Here is an 18335-nt window from a genome sequence, read left to right as displayed (position 1 = left end):
CACCGCCCCCTCAGCTCCGAGGCCACAATTGGCGGAACTGTGCCACGCCCGGGCGCTGATTGGAACACTGGCTCTTCAGGCCCCGCCTCTCGCGTCCAAATTCCGTTAGCATGTTCGGTTGCTTCGGAACTTCCTTAGTCCCCGGAGCAGTACCAACGGGAGTGGCCCTCTGACAGGCTCCTCCTCCTGCGGGGCGGGGCCCGAACATGACTGGCTGGCCTTTCCTCCGTTGAGAGCTCTGCTTTCTTCTGATTGGTTGACAGGTGCCTCCGTGCTTTCCGGCGCCGACGCAGCGCAATGACGTATCCCCCGAGATCCCACGTCCAAGATGGCCGCGGTCGGCAAGGAGAGACGTCGCTGAGGGGCTTACCTGAGGCGAGGGGTGAGTGACCGACAGACCGCGGGCAGCCCCACCCACCTCCTGCGTACCTAAAGGTCTGAGTAGGGTAGGACCAGCTGCTTCCATCCCCTAGTGGAGTCTATCTCCCCGGATACCGCCTCCCTCCGCTGCCCCTGTCAGCTCGAAGTTAGCGGGCGATGGCGGGGCTGCGGGACGGGATTCGGGGGAGGGTTTGGAGGCGCAGGAGCGGAGGAGAAAGGCCCTCTCGCACCCTAGCACTGGTGGCGGGCCTCGCCCCGAGGGGCGACGAAGGTTTGGGGACTTTGTAGCTGGTGGGGAGGAGGGGCGGGGTCTGAGCGCGCGCCCGCGCGCTCTCAGCCGCGCAGCCTCCTCCGGGGTCTCCGTCCCAACTTCGGTTCGGCGGCGTCACACCTGGGTGCTCCGACTCCGGGGTCTGAAGAGGAAGGAGCTCGAGGCACTTCCGCGACTGGATTCGTTCTCGCCGAGACGTGCTTCCTGCGGACCCTCTCCCGGGTCGGGGTGGTCGGTTCCTGGAGGAATTGAACTTCTGGAAGTTGGCGGCGTTCCCGCAGAGGTTCTCTAACTATTACCACCGGCGCAGGACGCGGTCGGCTGCGCTTCCTTAAATTAAACGGAACTTTATTCGCTCACACCATCCGAGGTTAGGCACGGCTTCCGAAAGCAGTTGCCTGCGGGTGGCAGTTTTTTTTTTTTAATGATTTTGAACGGTGACCTATATGTGTGTGTGTGTGTGTGTGTGTGTGTGTGTGTGTGTGTGTGTGTATAATTGATTTTTTTACAGAGAGGAAGGGAGAGGGATAGAGAGTCAGAAACATCGATGAGAGAGAAACATCGATCAGCTGCCTCCTGCACACCCGCTACTGGGGATGTGCCCGCAACCAAGGTACATGCCCCCGACCGGAATCCAACCTGGGACCCTTCAGTCCGCAGGCTGACGCTCCATCCACTGAGCCACACCGGTTTCGGCTGCGGGTGGCCTTTTTATTTTGTGAAGGTGAGCCTGCTCATGTCCGCGGAGCTCGCTCCAAAGCGCTCTGGAGAGAGGGGTCTGGCACGGGGCCTGGCAGTGGCCTGTGCTCATTCAAGGTTTGTGCGAATGGGAGGGAATGAAAGATCCACCCCCAGGGGGTTGGGATCCTGTCCTAGAACACTGCGTGACGGATATAGAGTTAGCTCTCTGTTGCAGAATGAGGAATGGATGGGTGATAGACATGTTGGCTAAGATTGGATTATTAGGATGCTTGCCTATTAAATAATTTTGACTGTAAATTAATTATCCAGGACTTGGTGTGTGTGTGTGTGTGTGTGTGTGTGTGTGTGTGTGTTTTCCAGAATGACAACCTCAGGTATCTAATTTTAGGGTTTTATTTTCTTTTGTCTCATTTTGACTATATATATTTTTCAAACATATTATCTGATTTGTGCATGAGCATGTTTAATATTTGTTTCATTTTGGAAATGTAGATTGCATCAACAAGGAGTAACGAAATATTCTAATTGTTGAGATGCTTGCATTTTATATTTTAAATATTTTTTTTATTTATTTCAGAGAGGAAGGGAGAGGGAGAGAGAGAGATAGAAACATCAATGATGAGAGAGAACTATCCAATGTCTGCCTCCTGGACTCATGGTCCTCCCTCCCCCCTTCCAGGATTGAGCTTGCAACCCAGGCATATGTCCCTGACTAGAATCGAACCCAAGATCTTTCAATCCACAGGCCAATGCTCCATCCACCCAGCCAAACCAGCTAGGGCGAGACGCTTACATTTTTTAATGCCACTTTTAAAAATTGAATATCATAAAGAAAAAAATGGTCATAGTTTTGGCCTACGAAATGAGGTACAGTCATGCGCCGTATAGTGACATTTTGTTTAAAGATGGAACACATATACAAAGGTGGTCCCATAAGATGGTAAAATTCCCATTGCTAGTGACCTGTAGCTGTCATAATGTCATAGTGCAAATTACGTGTTTGTGGGGATGCTGGTGTAAACAAATCTGAACTGAAAGTCATATAAAAGTGTTGCACGTACAATTATGTACAGTACATAACACTTGATAATAAACGACTGTTGCTGGTTTATGTATTTACTGTTGTGAAAGCTAAAAGAATGAATGCTTTTCCTTCCACCTTCTAAGTTCTTATAGCTGGGCCAGAAATTAAATGAACAGAGACAAATTAACAGGAGAAAGTAAAAAGTTTAATACATGCATGTAGAGAATTCACTCACATAGGCATGAAAATTTCAAAGATGGGGAGGCACCATTGGAGAAAATGTGGGGACAGGGTATTGTATTTCAGAAGTGAGAATGGCAGTTTACAGGTAATTGAGGATTACAGGTAGTTGAGGAAGAGCAGAAGATGCATGGCAGGCAGGAAAATTCTTGCTGAGTGACTCAGAAACAGTGGGACACAGGGTACCTAGCTAACAGACCCCTACCCGAAGTGCTCTTACTAGAACACAGTGTACATGTTCTGTACCCAAAGCTACACTAGAACACAGTGTACATGTTCTATACCCAAAGCTACACTGTGTTCTAGTAAGAAGCCTGCTCAGATTGGCCAGAGTCAGAGAGGCGGTCTATTAAAAAAAGAACTGATGTTGCCTCGGAAGTGGGGGGTAGTCTTATACAGCGAATATAGGCCTAAACCTATGTTTTGACTATAAAATTAGGGGGTCGTCTTATACACCCGGTCGTCTTATACGCGGGAAATGCGGTAATAATCTTGTCATGGTACAAAAAGAGTTTGTGAATACTTGGAAGCTCAGACCAGTAGAGCTCAGGGCACTGAACATAATCTCCTATCCTAGTCAACACAGATAAATGTGCTAGTACACTGGATGAGGTCTAATTAGATGGATTTTTATCCATTCAAGTTATCAAACCTAGAATATTGGTTAATGAGGATATGTAAGCCTAAATGAAGAAAGGTCCATAGAGATAGACTACAGATTTCTGGGCTTGCTCTTTTTCTGATTAGCACTTTTTTATTACCAAATTTAAATATATGAGGCATGCTTCTCCAATTAATAAATGCACTCAAAACCTGTAGTTAGCATGTTAAATGACGCAACAAGTTTTTAAAGGCTAGATTATAGGGGTGTTGAACTCAATCAGAGAAGGGCCAAAATCTAAAATCCAGCCTAAATCGCGGGCCAAATGGTTTACTGAACAGTCATAAACTGTCATTGTGATGGAAACGCAGCGGAGTGCAGTGATGACAGTGCGGTGTGGGCCACATTGCAAGGCCTGGCGGGACGGATTTGGCCCGAGGGCCTTGTGTTTGACACATGTGGGCTAGAAGAATAGGCCTGAACTAACAAGATATAGATTTACCAGGAATGATTAAATGTACAGAACCCCAGTTGTCCATGTTGGAGATGAAGAAGGCTAGCTACCTTGACAAAAATGGTTCTAGGCCATAATGTTATGTTTATGGAGGAACTTAGTGTCCATTTGAGGAAAGGCAGTATCTTAACCTATTGACAAACTGTGGCTCTGCCATTTACAAGTGGTGTGTGTGGATTGGGCAAGTAGCTTCACGTCTCATTAGCTCAATTTTCTCAGTGATAAATTGTGAGGATATGATGCAACTCAGTGTGCACTCATTGGACATGTTAAATATCAGTAACCTCTCATCCCATCTGTACTACTCCAGTCAGAAAGGAGTTTGTTTTCATTTTGGATGCTAGTATTTAGGGGGAAATCTTGAAACACTAAAAATTACGTGGAGGTAATGAGATGTGTGCCCTGAAGAAGAGAGGGAATGTAAAAGCGATCTTCATATATTTAAAAGGCAGTCGGTAAATAGAGGAAGTTATTTTCAAGGATCTAAGTGGGAGCTGTAGAGAGTTGTTGAAAGGTAGATTTAATTCACTGCTTATTCTGTGGCATCTATGTACCAGATATAGGGGGTGAACAGAACAGATCTCAAAATTAATATAAAATTAATACAAGAATGAATGTTTGCCTGGCTGGTGTGGTTCAGTGGTTGAGCTTTGACATACTATTGTAGTATGAACCAGGAAGTCAGAGCACATGCCCAAATTGTGGGCCCGATCCCCAGTAGGGGGTGTGCAAAAGGCAGCCAGTCAAGTATTTTCTCTCATCATTGATGTTTCTATCTCTCCCTCCCCCTTCCTCTCTGAAATCAATAAAATATATATTTTTTTAAAGAATTAATGTGAATACCAGTTATTGATACTCCGCAAATGCTATAGGCTGCCTGGTAAACTGTTACTGTTCCATTAATGAAAGTGGCCAAATGAAGGTTAGTGAGTGACCAAATACTACTATTTAGAGGGAATTTCTGTACTGTGAAAAAATCAAGTATTGACCTTGACTATTGTTTCCAACTTGTAAGTATCCATAATTCTGAATGTTTAAAAATGAATTTAACCTGTCATCATGTAAGATGAAATATCAAAGGCACATTCTTGAAAGATGCTGCTAAAATGCCGTGGCATGCTGCTTGCTTATGGAGAGATTTTTACTTTGTGGAGCTCATAAATCTCATCTTTCACGGTAATCATGGACTGCTAATGAGAAAATTTATGACTGTAGGGATTTGTGAAAAAATAACGGAAGAGTAAAAGGCTGGGGTTACAGAACTGAAGTAAGAACTTTTTAGGGGGTGGATTATATAGAGGACTGTGTCTATTCTGTTCATGTACATTTATTTTCACTGCATTTCCGTATCCGAGTAGGATTGGTTCCAGGACTTTCTATGGATACCAAAATGCGTGGAAGCTCAAGTCCGTTATTATACGGCACAGAACAATGTGTACAAATGTTTTAAATTGGCTTTGGGGGTAAGCTTGGGCTTTTAACTGCCAATCAGTAATGTTGTTTGAGTGGGAAATTTGAATCCAAAATCAGGTACCATCTGTAATTCAGAATTGCTTCACATGGGTATCCCTTTCCAACTTTGCTTCTTCTCTTCCTCATAGGATTCTAACATTTTCAGAGAATCTTTTGAAAAGAACAAGTCTACTCCAATAAATGAAGGAGAATAAAGAAAATTCAAGCCCTTCAGTAACCTCAGCAAACCTGGACCACACAAAACCATGTTGGTACTGGGATAAGAAAGACTTGGCTCATACACCCTCTCAGCTAGAAGGACTTGACCCGGCTACTGAGGCCCGGTACCGCCGAGAGGGGGCTCGGTTCATCTTTGATGTGGGCACACGTTTGGGACTGTATCCTTATCTCTTTGGATTCTGTTTTAGGCTTCCCACCACCAACACTGGGAATTAAGTTAAATACTGTTGATAAAATATATAATAATATCTCCCAGCCCCTGTGGCTTAGTTCGTTGAGCATTGTCCCATGCACCAAGAGATCACTGATTTGATTCCTGGATTTTGGACACCATCGCCATTAGGGGGCAGGAGGCAGCTGATAATGTTTCTCTCATTGATGTTTCTATCTCTCCCTCTCCCTTCCTCTCTTTCTACAATCAGTTTTTAAAAAGGAAATCTTACCTTTAAATAGACATATAGTAATATCTCTGTACTAAAATGGCCCTTGAGTATCTTTGTTAACTGATGTGATATCTGATTAGCTTGGCTCTTGGGGGGGTTCGCTTTTCTATTTTTCATTTAAATGTATAGACGTAGCCACTGAGCAAGTGGCCACCAGGAGGAAAATAGCCACAGTGATCACAGTTGAAGGGTGGTGAAGCCTGGCCTTGCTAACAGTGTAAGCTCACCCTGCTGGGTGAATTCTGACCCGGAGATTCCCACCTCCCTGCTTTGCTGCTGACTGTTTACCTTACCGCTGACTTCCTTGGAATTGCTTGAGTTTTTCAACATTTAACTAAAAACAATAACAATTTCTTGACTAAAGTCCTTAACCAGAACTACAGACACTATGATACCCTGGCAACTGGAATAATTTATTTTCATCGCTTCTATATGTTTCATTCCTTTAAACAATTTCCAAGATATGTAAGTATTTGATTTTTATTGTAATTCTCTATCACGTATAATTATTTCCACACAGTTTAGTGAAATTATAATCTCTATATATTTCCAGAAAGTAGTTATTTTTACATAGTACATACTATGTATAAACAAAATCAAGTTTGAACTTTGTGTGTGATTGTTTGGTTTTCATTTTTTAATTAACCATATTAAAATCATCTTATTTAGCATGATATGGACCACAGTCATATTGCACTTTGTGTGAAAGTTTACTTCCCTATTGCCTTTGCCAAGATAAATTTGAGCTTATAATTGAGACCCAACAAAGGCCAGGAAGGAATAAAAATGTTTCAGGCCATTGCTCATTCTGCAGTTGCTCCTTATGCACTGTCTTCTGCTCTGTGGGAGACTTGGGGAACCTGCCTCAGTGCTTTTAGTCCTGAGGTGTGATGTACAAAATAGATGGTAGTGGGGAGAGCATAGGAGAGGTGCAGAAGGAAGGCTGCAGCTTCAGGGGAGAGATTAATGCATTGTGGAGGGATCAGAGAATGTGCCAGGGAGCAGGTGCCTGCAGTAATTAAGCCCTGACTGTAAATGTCAGATGGGACAGAGCAGCGATCCCGCAGAAACTAGCGTGACGAAGACAGGGAGGAACATGTGGTAAGTATCAGCCCACAGGAGGTTCATTTGGCAGAAATGGAATGGGGGCCCTGAGTGGAAAGGTAGACTAGGTCAGACCATTGTGGACACTGAGCTCCAGGCTGGGGCATTAGACTTCAGCAGGTAAACTGGAGTGGTTGAAGAGTTTCATAAAGATGACAGAATTGGACTGAACATGGGGTCAATCTGTTGGGGTTTTTCCTTTTGCTAAGATTTTACTTAGTTTTGTACACAAGTTTTAGAGGAAGGACACTGTGTCAGCATTATATTAAGTCTAGTAATAATTAATGTCGTTTTCTAATACTTTTTTAAATCGAATTTATTTAAACAGTACAACAAAATTTAATCAACAATATAGTTGCCGTTGTTTTCTACTACTTGTGCCCAACGCTCAGGAAGCATTTTAATCCCTCTGTTGTAAAATTCTTGTGATTTTGATGCAAAAAATTCGGTCAATGCATTTTTGAGGCATTCTTCATTATTAAATTTTTTTCCAAGAAGAAAGTTTTGCAAAGAACGAAACAAATGGTAATCGGAAGGGGCAATATCAGGAGAATATGCAGGTTGAGGGAGAACTTCCCATTCCAACTGGCGCAGTTTTTCAGCAGTGATTCTTGCAGTATGCGGTCGTGCATTATCGTGAAGAATTACGCCCTTCTGATTAATCAGCGCGGGTTCTTTTTCTCTTAAAGCTTGGGCTAACCTTTCCAATTGGGCACTATACACTGCACTTGTAATGGTTTGGGTAGATGGTAAAAGTTCATCATGAAGAATTCCTTTAAAATTTCACCAAACACACAACATCACTTTTTTCGCATGCAAGTCAGGTTTTGGCGTGGGCTGCGGAGCCTCATTTTTGTCCAACCATTGAGGCCGCCTTTTCAAATTAACATGCAGCACCTATTGTTCATCTCCAGTAACAATTTGCTCTAAAAACGGCAAACGGTTTTGACGAGAGAGGAGCGAACTGCAAATTGTGACTCTTTGATTACGGTTGTTGTTGGTCAACTCATGAGGAACCCATTTTCCAAACTTTTGGACTTTGCCAAGTGCACTCAATTGATTGGAAATTGTTTTTTTGTGAACAATTTAAAGTTGTCGAAAGCTCTTGTTGGGTAATTTGAGGATTTTGCACCAAAAGAGCTTGAAGAGCTTCTTGATCAAAATTGGACACACGGCCTTGACCACTCTTGTCATCTAACGAAAAATTTCCCTCGCGAAATTTCTCAAACCAACGCTGGCATTTTCTGGCGCTAACTGCATCTTGACCAAGAGCACTACAGATGTTTTTTGCAGCCTCACTTGCTTTTCTTCCTAATTGGAACTCGTAAAGCATGCAGTGCCAAATATGCTCTTCATCCGCCATCTTCTTAGCCCTAGTTTTGCAACAAAAACCAAACCAAACACAAACTTTTTCAAGCAAAACTTGTTAATTGCACTTCACACGTTCTGTATATACCACGTGTTTGAAGGTTATGTCAATACAAGTCAAAGCCAAGCAAGATTTTAAACGAATGTTTAAAAACGACATTAATTATTACTAGACCCGTACCCAGGCTCAGAGTCTGACATCTAACATCAGGATTCTGTGGAGGGTCAGACATGAGAGTAGGCAGAAAGAAGCTGGAGAGAGAGCAGTGAGACCACCTCTGTGATGTGGGAACTGGACCAGGGTCCAGGCAGCATAAGGGGAGGGAAGGACAGCTGGGCACTGGCACAGAAATGGACTCCACCAGACATGCCTTTAGCTGTGTTCTTTTTCTGGAACAAAGATCACAGTGTGAAAAGAAAAATTGTGTCTGTGGGTTTTTTCCCTTCTGGCATGTACTCTGTTTACATAGCATGTTCTTCAGAAAATTAAATTTAAAATCATTTATGGGGCCAAATTGGGTGTGTGTGTGAAATTTCCTTTGAGCTCCTTGTAAATAAGAAATGGGAAGCTAGGAGAGTGAAGGTCAAAAATCTTTGTGTTTCTTTTTGAGCTTTGAGAACAGTATCTCAGGAACTATTGTCTTCCTTCTAGGTAACAGGAGCTTGTTGTCTCTTTCTGGCCGGGAAGGTAGAAGAAACACCCAAGAAATGTAAAGATATCATCAAAACAGCTCGGAGTTTATTAAATGATGTACAATTTGGCCAGTTTGGAGATGACCCAAAGGTAAGAATCATAACTGCCTGTCTTTAAATCTTGGTTCCTTGTGTGGTAGCGTTAGGTAGAGATCCTGCCAGGCTGTTGTGGCTCACGGTTCGATTCCAGGTGAGGGCACATGCCCAGGTTGTGGGCATGTAGAAGGCAGCTGATTAGTGATACTCAGCATTGATATTTCTATCTTTTTCTCTGAAATCTGTGTGTGTGTGTGTGTGTGTGTGTGTGTGTGTGTGTGTGTGTGAGATTTATTTATTTTAAGAATAGAGGTCCTTGCCCTAGTCAGTTTCTCAGTGGTTAGAGCATCGGCCCATGAACTGAAGGGTCAAGTGTTCAGTTCTGGTCAAGGGCATATAGATTCGATCCCCAGCTCTTGTGTGGAGGCAAACAACCAATGTATCTTTCCCTCTTTCTCTGTCTCAGATGATGTAGCCACACTTAGGTAGCTCTTGCTAACGTGCCAAGGCATGTTCTGAGCACTTTAGGGGCGATGGCACATGTAGTGGATAGGAACAAAATCTCTTGTGGGTAGATGGATAGAGCCAGTGCTCTGTATACATGTATCTGCATTGCATGTGCTGTGTGTCTTTTGCTTCCCAAGTATGGTGAAAGGTATTGATATTTTCAGACACCCAGAGATTACTGTTGATTATACCACCCATCCTGTCTTTTCCCCACAACCTCTGCCCATGTCAGGAAATGGTGTTAAAATAATTACATACGTGACTTAGTTATGTTCTAAAAACATAACTTTCAGCCTGGCTGGCATGGCTCATTGGTTGAGAATCGGCCAGTGAACCAGGATGTCACGGTTTGATTCCTGGTCAGGGCACATGCCCAGGATGCAGGCTCAATCCTCAGTGTGGGACGTGCAGGAGGCAGCCAATCAATGATTATCTGTCATCATGGATGTTTCTACCTTCCCCCTCTCCCTTCCTCTCTGAAATCAGTAAATATTTTTAAAAATAATAAATAAACAAATAAATAAGTTCACTTTGTAAATGCTGATTTAGACCTGTGACTAAAACTACAAACCCAACACTTACTATTTTATTTTTAGGAAGAAGTAATGGTTCTGGAGAGAATCTTACTACAGACTATAAAGTTTGATTTACAGGTAGAACATCCATACCAATTCCTACTCAAATATGCAAAACAACTCAAAGGTAAGAAAAAGTTATTAAATGAACTTTTTTATTCTGAAACCAAGTCTTCTTCATCATTTGATGACATTGCGATTATGCTTAAAAGAGGAAAACAGAAAATTCGGTGTGTGAAGTAACCTGGGCCATAGCTTGCCCAGACAATTCAATATTGTGGCTGTTAGTACTGTTTCCTTTTGTGTATAAACAGATTCTGTCATCTAGTTGCCAAGTGGTATGAGACAGGAAAATGAGTCAGAGTCTTTTAAATAGCCTAATAAATTGGGCGATGGAGCCAAGCTTCCTATAATGGTGGCTCTCAGCATAGGGAATGTGGAGAGAACTGAGGTGGGGCTTGGACCTACTGGTTTGCCCTGGGCTCCCATGCAGAAGCTCTTTGCTGTGTATTGGAAGGACACTGAGGGCACCTGGGCTTTATATAAATACTTATTGCTTCTTGTGCTGCTGCTTTATTTTTTTTTTCTACTAATTTACCAATTTACCTTCTCTTCCCCCTTCCCCTTCCCCCCATTTCTAGGTGATAAAAACAAAATTCAAAAGTTGGTTCAAATGGCATGGACATTTGTAAATGACAGGTACATATACTCAAATGTTGGTTTAATTACAGTATTTTTAACAAACTATAGAAATTATTCCTGAAAGTATAGTCTTTAATAGTGTCTTTAAATACCCAGGGACTTCATATGTCACCTTACCCAAACCCCTACTTTATATCAAGGAAACTGGCTTGACCCAGTTTGAGGAGCCAGTGATGGGCAGAGTTGGGACCAAAGTCCAGTCTCCTGTTCCCAACAGAGGCATTGCCCTGCCATGTCATGGTGATGCAGGATGCTGAAATCTTATCTCCGTTTTAAAACATAAATCTAAAACAATACCTCAGAGAGCTTGGACAACTGAATACTGAGAACCCATTTGATTCTGCAAAACACCAGATGGTGTCAGGGTTTAGAGCCTTGATGTCCTAGAGCCCAGGGATCTAATGAGGAACAAAGTGCCTGTGAGTGGAGTTGTCGCTGTTGGAAGAAACATTTATTTCTCTGGCCAGGATTTCAACAGTTTGCAGAACATAAATCATTCTCACTCGTATTTCATGGCATGGTAATTTTTTAATGAGCTGGGATTCTTCTGATTCTTTAAAACAAATTTTTTAAGAAACTGTGGTTAGAATAACTTATTTTTATACTTTTATACTACATGTGTAATACTTTATATTTGATGGTGTTTAGAGAAGAATAAGCAAATTGCAGTTTAGATGCATCATCTGACTTTCATGCATTGAGTTAATCACAAATGTTTGTTCATCCAAGTCAAGTCACCTCTTTTTCCTGTTGAACTAGCCTCTGCACGACCTTGTCACTGCAGTGGGAACCAGAGATCATAGCAGTGGCAGTGATGTATCTCGCGGGACGTTTGTGCAAATTTGAAATACAAGAATGGACCTCCAAACCCATGTATCGGAGATGGTGGGAGCAGTTTGTGCAAGATGTCCCTGTGGATGTTCTGGAAGGTACCGAGCATGCCGATTATTCTGTGAGAGTGTTCCATGTTTGGGTGGTGCTGCCCTGAGAACATGATTCCTGAATAGATTTCCAGTAGGCCTGCATAAACCCTTCTTTAGAAGCATCCGTGGTTAACGTTTCAAATGGAATATCCACTCTGTCCAAGCATATCGTTTTGGTGCACAGCAGAGGCAGGGTGAATATGATTTTGACATGTTGGTCCTTGTATGAGAATCGTGGCTCTAAGGGAAATGGGCTGGCTTTTTTTCTAGGTAGAGTTTTACTTAAAATATCCACCTGTGGTAAATGTAATTGTCACCTATCCTTTAGATATCTGCCATCAAATCCTGGATCTATACTCACAAGGAAAACAACAGATGCCTCATCACACGCCTCATCAGCTGCATCAGCCCCCATCGCTCAACCCCACACCACAAGTGCCACCAGTGCCACCGTCACAGTCGGCTCAAGGCCCTGAACCACCGCAGCCCCCACAGAAGGACCCCCAGCCATCAACGCAGCCGCCGCCACCACCACAGCCAGTCCAGCAGCCCAAGAAACCGTCCCCACAGCCTAGTCCTCCCCGCCAGGTGAAGCGAGCCACGGTGAGTGGCCAGATTGGCACTGGGCATGGCCAGCTTTCCCGGTGGCAATGCCTCACTGAGCACATTCCTATTTCTAAGGGATTTCACGGAACACCAAAATCCCTATCAGGCGGCATGTCTATGGGGAGCCTGAAAACTCCCGTGGTCAGAGAGGCTCTGTCCTCCGGTAGCTGCTGCTGTCTGTGTCACCTCCGACAGGGCCCTGCAGCCTGCCAGGGTGGCATTTCCACCCGTGCCCTGCAGGAATGGGTGTCTCCACTTCCCTCTGACTCCGTAGTGTTTGGATCTTTAAGTGACAGTAGTTGTTTCTCGAATGGTTCTCGAATGGTGGCAGCCAGCCACTGAGGAAGGCATTTATTTGCTGTTACTCAGTTCTTAGAAGAAGCCATGCAGGATATACAGGTATCAGCCAACTCTGCTCATCAAACTTAGGGCAGTGCGCGAGAAGGCCTGAGACTCTGTTCGGAACTGAGACGAGTATTTCCGGACAAGGGAAGAGGAAGGAAGCAGAAACGGTGCTCTGCGGGTGGCAGGTTTGCCTGCAGTTAAGCCAGCGTGGTTTTGTGTGAGGCCACATTCTGTCGCTGGGATTTCGTGCCTGGCTCATCTGTTTTTCTCACTCTTCCCAGGGTCTGAGTTAACGGTTGTGTTTTCTTTTGAAACAGGTTGTTTCTCCCAAAGAAGAGAACAAAGCAGCAGGTAATATCCAGTTCTGGTTTTTAGTTATATGTCTGCTTACCAAAACTTTAAATTCTTAGTCAACGTTGATTCTTTTCTGATTAGATTGGCCTTAAAATTTAATCTTAAAGAGCCCATCACAAACTTGACCCATTCTGCCAGAATACACATTGTCTTCTATTTGTCCCGACTCTATTTTTAGATATTTTGATAAAAGTTATCAATAACAATGTACGAATCGAATATATAAAATGTCATCATGAATGTAGGAGACCGGTTGCCACAATATATGTTGTTAGAGATGAGTGAAGTGTGACACAGGAAAAGCCTGGAGAGAGGGAAGAGCCCTGGTGTCCCTGTCCTGAGCACCGAGCAGAGGATGGTGTGAGAGAGGACTGCGTGGTGGGCAGGGTATTGCCCAGAGAACACCACCCGGCCAGCCTGTCATACGCCTTTTATATGTCCATATGGAGTAGGGCCCAGAGTTGGTTCACTTGTTTCTGAGTTGGCAGCAAGCAGAGAGAGAAATCTGGAAGATTACAGAAGAGGAAGTGAGAAGCCTTTTCTGTGTTGTTGGCCCTGTTGTGCTGAGCTCTTTGAAGCAGTGTCCACTGTCTCTGTGTCTCCGCTGCTGAGTTCCATGTTATTGCTGAGGACCTCGGAATTGTTTGTGGTACTGTTGTTGAGATCTTCAGGTTTCAGTAAAGCTACCTGTTTCGCAGGATCTTTGGGAGAATGATGAGTTCAGTACAGGTAAATTTTTTTAGTTCTGAACGAGCAAAAGTGTGAGACACCAAAAAGCAGATACATACAGTCATCCTGAGCCGATTGCAGCCTTTGCTGGAGAGGTGGAGGCAGCCAGTGGTGGCCTTGGAGAAGCACTAGAGCTGAGAGCTGAAAGCCTATGAGTGGAAGGAGGCAGGTGAGCAAATGAAGAGAGGAGTTGACTGGAACAGGAAGAGCTGAAAGGCTTCACTTCTGAGAGGACTGAGTGTGGTTGGTGGATGACAGTGCCTACTACTTGGAGGCACTGATTTTGCATAGGCAGCGAGAGCCATGGGAGGTTGGTTAGCAGAAGCATGGCAAAGTCCGAGTTCATTTTAGAAAGTTTCCTGGCAGCAGTAATAGCACAGATGGTTGGGAATGGGAGGGACTTTGCCAGCATCTGGATGAGACCTGGTGAGAGAAGAGTCAGAGTGATGGCCAGAGGCCCAGGAAGGGGAGGGTCAGACAGCCTGGAGGTGAGATCTGGCTGAGCGGTGCAGCACGCGAAAGTAGCTACAGAGGACTGGCGGTGTGGCCCACTCAAATGGCCTAGTGCTCTGAGATTTCTGAGAGTGAGTAAGAAAAAGGAATGTAACTCTGGCCAGTGGCTCAATTGGTTGGAACATCATTCCGTACTCCAAAAGGCTACAGGTTCAATTCGTAAGGACATATAAGGAGGCAACCAATCAATGTTTCTCTCACATCCATGTTTCTCTTTCTCCCCCTCCCTCCATCCCTCTCCCCTCCCCCCCCCCCCACCGAAAAAAAAAGCAAAAAGTCTTATTGGTCAATTTTATGTTGATTATACATTGAAATGGTCAAAAAACTTCTATATATCAAGTTAAATATTAAAATCAATTTCAACTGTTCTGAACATACTGCTAGAAAACTGAAAATTACATGTGTGGCTCTTTTGATATTTCTGTTGGACTTTAGCTGGCTGGCTGTGGGAGGAGGTTGGAGGGAGTGCCTAAGGTGAGAGGGATCCCAGTTAGGAGATGGAGGGAAAGGCTGCCTTGCAAGGTGCTGGCTGCTGGGTCTAGGGCTGGGACTTGAAAGTCAGGTCCCCGGTTTTGGAGGAGAGATAGAAGCTAGAGACATCGATTCATCCCCCCTAGGGGTGTCGAACTCAATCAGAGAAGGGGCCAAAATCTAAAATCCAGCCTAAATCGCGGGCCGAATGGTTTACTGAACAGTCATAAACTGTCATTGTGATGGAAACGCAGCGGAGTGCAGTGATGACAGCGCGGTGTGGGCCACATTGCAAGGCCTGGCGGGACGGATTTGGCCCGCGGGCCTTGTGTTTGACACATGTGCCCTAGACTCTAGGGCCTAGAGAGAGGGTGCTTGGCCTCCCAAGGAAGATGATAAAGAGAAATGCGACTTCAGACCTTGAATCCAGCCTAAGTCTAAGACCGAGGAGACCAATGAAGTGATCAGCAATGCCGGGGCAGAATCAGATCAGTGATGTGCAAGCCCGGATAAAGTGAGTTTCAGGAAAAGGGCCAAAACATACAAACAAAAAGATTGTGTTCTTTTTCAATCATGTGTGCATACTCGCTACCTTTCCAAACAAGCATTGGACTTGATGTAGCCTTATCTGTGCGATTTAGTGTCGTCACGGTGAATGCTGGTCACATGCAGATGTTCCACCCTGAAGGGTGGGCCATGTCCTCTGCCCCAAGTGGCCCCAGCTTCTTAAGCAAGTGCGTTTAAGGCTGCTCGCCTCCAGTTCTCTAAAGGTGACTTCTAACGGGCTGCCAAGTGGAGCAAATATTTGTGAGAGAAAATAAACTGGAAACTCACCTAAACAAGAGTTGAAAGATGGTGGTTTCCTGTGAGCATTCGGGGCCTTTCTTTGTGTTCTGTGCATTAGTAAGTCACCCAGGTCACTGAAGTGGTTTTGTGCTTCTCTCAAGTTGTTGGAAGGGCTTGCTTTGTGAAAAGGGGACATAGTGGGTTAGTTTTCTTTTTAGAGGGGAGGTAGGAGATCAGAGCTGTATTTGTTTTGTTTTGTTTTTAATAATTTTTAGTTTGTTTTTATTTTTTATATATTTTATTGGTTTTTTTATAGAGAGGAAGGGAGAGGGAGAGTTAGAAACATCCATGAGAGAAAAACATTAATCAGCTGCCTCCTGCACACCCCCCCACTGGGGATGTGCCTGCAATCAAGGTACATGCCCTTGACCGGAATCAAACCCTGGACCCTTCAGTCTGCAGGCCAATGTTCTATCCACTGAGCCAAACCAATTAGGGCTGTTTTGTTCTTTTAAAAGGATTAGTACAGATTCATTTTTTTATTTGTTTTAGATTTTTTTTTTATTGATTTTTAGAGAGGAAGGGAGAGAGAAACATTGATCAGCTCCCTCCTATCCTCACCCTACTAGGAATTAAGGCTGCAGCCTGGGCACGCCCCTGTCTGGGAATTAAGCCAGGACCTCTCAGTTCATGGGATTGCGCTCAACCGATGAGCCAGGGCGTGATGACATAGCAGAGGCCTTCCTTAAGGACGTTATCTGCTCTTTTTCCCCAACGACATTGAAAGTCCATTTTATTTCTACTGTAATATGTTTATTACATGAAGAGGTCTGAGTGCTTTTTTTTAATCTTTTTCTTCATAGAACCACCACCACCTAAAATTCCCAAAATAGAGGCCACTCACCCTCCATTGCCTCCGGCCCACCCACCGCCTCCAGGTCAGTGTCCGCTGAGAGCCACGGGATGGCAGCTTCTCTCTGCCTTTTTGGGGGCAGGCTTGGGAGGTCCTGGGGAGTTTATGGAAGGGAAGTTTTGCAGCCAAAATGTTAAAACAGTAGCGACCCAAGGATCTTTTACACAGAAAACTTTTACACAGATGTTTTGAGGATGTTGTAAGTATATTTGAATGGTCACATCCAGAAATGCAGAACTACCCAGGAAAAGTGAGTTTAGAATCAGTTTTAGGAAAACAGCCCGCCAGTGTATGAACATTTGCCCACATCTGGGCAGGGTTGCTGTAGATCTTAGATCTAGTGCTGTGATGGGGTGGGGGTGGGTCGGTGGAGCTGCTGGGCGCTGACTCATCTCTCCACTGCAGACCGGAAGCCTCCCCTCTCGGCTGCCTTAGGTGAGGCCGAGCCACCGGGCCCTGTGGATGCCACTGAGCTCCCCAAAGTCCAGATTCCTCCTCCGGCCCACCCAGCCCCTGTGCACCAGCCACCACCGCTGCCGCACCGGCCACCGCCACCGCCACCCTCCAGCTACATCACCGGGATGTCCACGACCAGCTCCTACATGTCTGGAGAGGGCTACCAGAGCCTGCAGTCCATGATGAAGACCGAGGGCCCCTCCTACAGCGCCCTGCCCCCTGCCTATGGGCCTCCAGCCCACCTGCCCTACCACCCCCATGTCTACCCCCCCAACCCACCCCCACCACCGGTGCCCCCTCCCCCAGCCTCTTTCCCCCCACCTGCCATCCCACCCCCGACTCCCGGGTACCCTCCACCTCCACCCACCTACAACCCCAACTTCCCGCCCCCACCTCCACGCTTACCCCCCACCCATGCCGTCCCTCCTCACCCTCCTCCAGGCCTGGGGCTGCCTCCAGCTAGCTACCCACCTCCATCTGTCCCTCCTGGAGGACAGCCACCTGTACCCCCACCCATCCCCCCACCTGGCATGCCTCCAGTCGGAGGCCTGGGGCGCGCGGCCTGGATGAGATAACCTGACGCCTTTTTCCCCTTTGTTTTTTAGCCAGTTTTTCTAATTGACTTGAAGGGTAGTGGAAGTGAGGAAGCAGCAGGGTACGTTGTATAATGCTAGACCCTTGCAGTATGGAAACATGGACCAGCCCGGGAGGTGAATCGGACGGTCCTCCACGCCTGGGAAGGGGACAGCTGGGCAGTGCCCGGGCCGCCCAGCTGTGCTGGTGTCAGCTGAGGGCCGAGTCCTGCACTGGGTGACTACACTAGTGAACTTGTTAACCAGCCATATTGGCTCAATAAATAGCTTCCGTAAAGAGTGAATTTCCTTCTATTATAGAAATCAGTGCCTATTTTTCCTGGATACGCAGTTTTCACCAGTCCCGTTCCACCTGAAGTCAGGCTGTGGTCATCACTTCCATTCCATGCTACCATGACACCCAGTCGGTCAGAACCTTTTTTGTTTTAGATATATTTACATCTTTGTATTAAAGTTATTTTGAAGGGGTTGCCTGGTTGGACGGCTTTTTTCTCTCTCCTCTGGGAAGAAGGGGAGGAGTGACTTGGGAAGTAATGTATGTTTACATCGATCTGCAAATTCCTGAACATAGATATTTTTTAAGTGTGAATGTAACAACATACTGTGAATTCCATCTTGGTTACACAGGAGACTCCTTCAGCCAGTTATCCAAATAAAAGCCGTTCTGGAAACTGTTACTGACGGTGGAGCTCGGGCCCGCAGTGCCCCTGGGTGTGATCGCCCTCTAGACCCCGCAGGCCTCGCTGCCCACCAGGCCTCACCCACGTCTCCTGGGCAGCGCCCTCATCGGCCA

At 45.4% G+C, this 18335-nt stretch overlaps 1 protein-coding gene across 6 annotated transcripts; it reads left to right on the top strand.

Moving 5' to 3' along the window:
• The first annotated feature begins 228 nt into the window (after positions 1-228).
• Positions 229-18011, top strand: CCNK (cyclin K). Of its 6 annotated transcripts, none has more exons than XM_036411763.2 (11): positions 229-382; positions 5335-5583; positions 6252-6333; positions 8993-9124; positions 10173-10278; positions 10793-10850; positions 11613-11782; positions 12105-12379; positions 13045-13078; positions 16444-16512; positions 16896-18011. In XM_036411763.2, exons 2-11 carry the CDS (start codon positions 5387-5389, stop codon positions 17522-17524), a joined length of 1752 nt encoding a protein of 583 aa, XP_036267656.1. In that variant the 5' UTR covers positions 229-382; positions 5335-5386; the 3' UTR covers positions 17525-18011. The 6 variants fall into 6 exon arrangements, with proteins under 6 accessions (XP_036267656.1, XP_045427909.1, XP_036267657.1 ...); XM_045571953.1 differs by having other exon boundaries at positions 16444-16518; positions 16899-18011; XM_045571954.1 differs by lacking the exon at positions 229-382 and adding an exon at positions 4547-4655 and having other exon boundaries at positions 16444-16518; positions 16899-18011.
• The last annotated feature ends 324 nt before the right edge of the window (positions 18012-18335 follow it).

The sequence above is a fragment of the Pipistrellus kuhlii genome, unplaced genomic scaffold (assembly GCF_014108245.1).
Source record: "Pipistrellus kuhlii isolate mPipKuh1 unplaced genomic scaffold, mPipKuh1.p scaffold_m20_p_41, whole genome shotgun sequence".
Classification (NCBI taxonomy): domain Eukaryota; kingdom Metazoa; phylum Chordata; class Mammalia; order Chiroptera; family Vespertilionidae; genus Pipistrellus; species Pipistrellus kuhlii.
The sequence above is the reverse complement of the archived record's forward strand: the minus strand, read 5'-3'. Positions and strand labels throughout refer to the sequence as shown.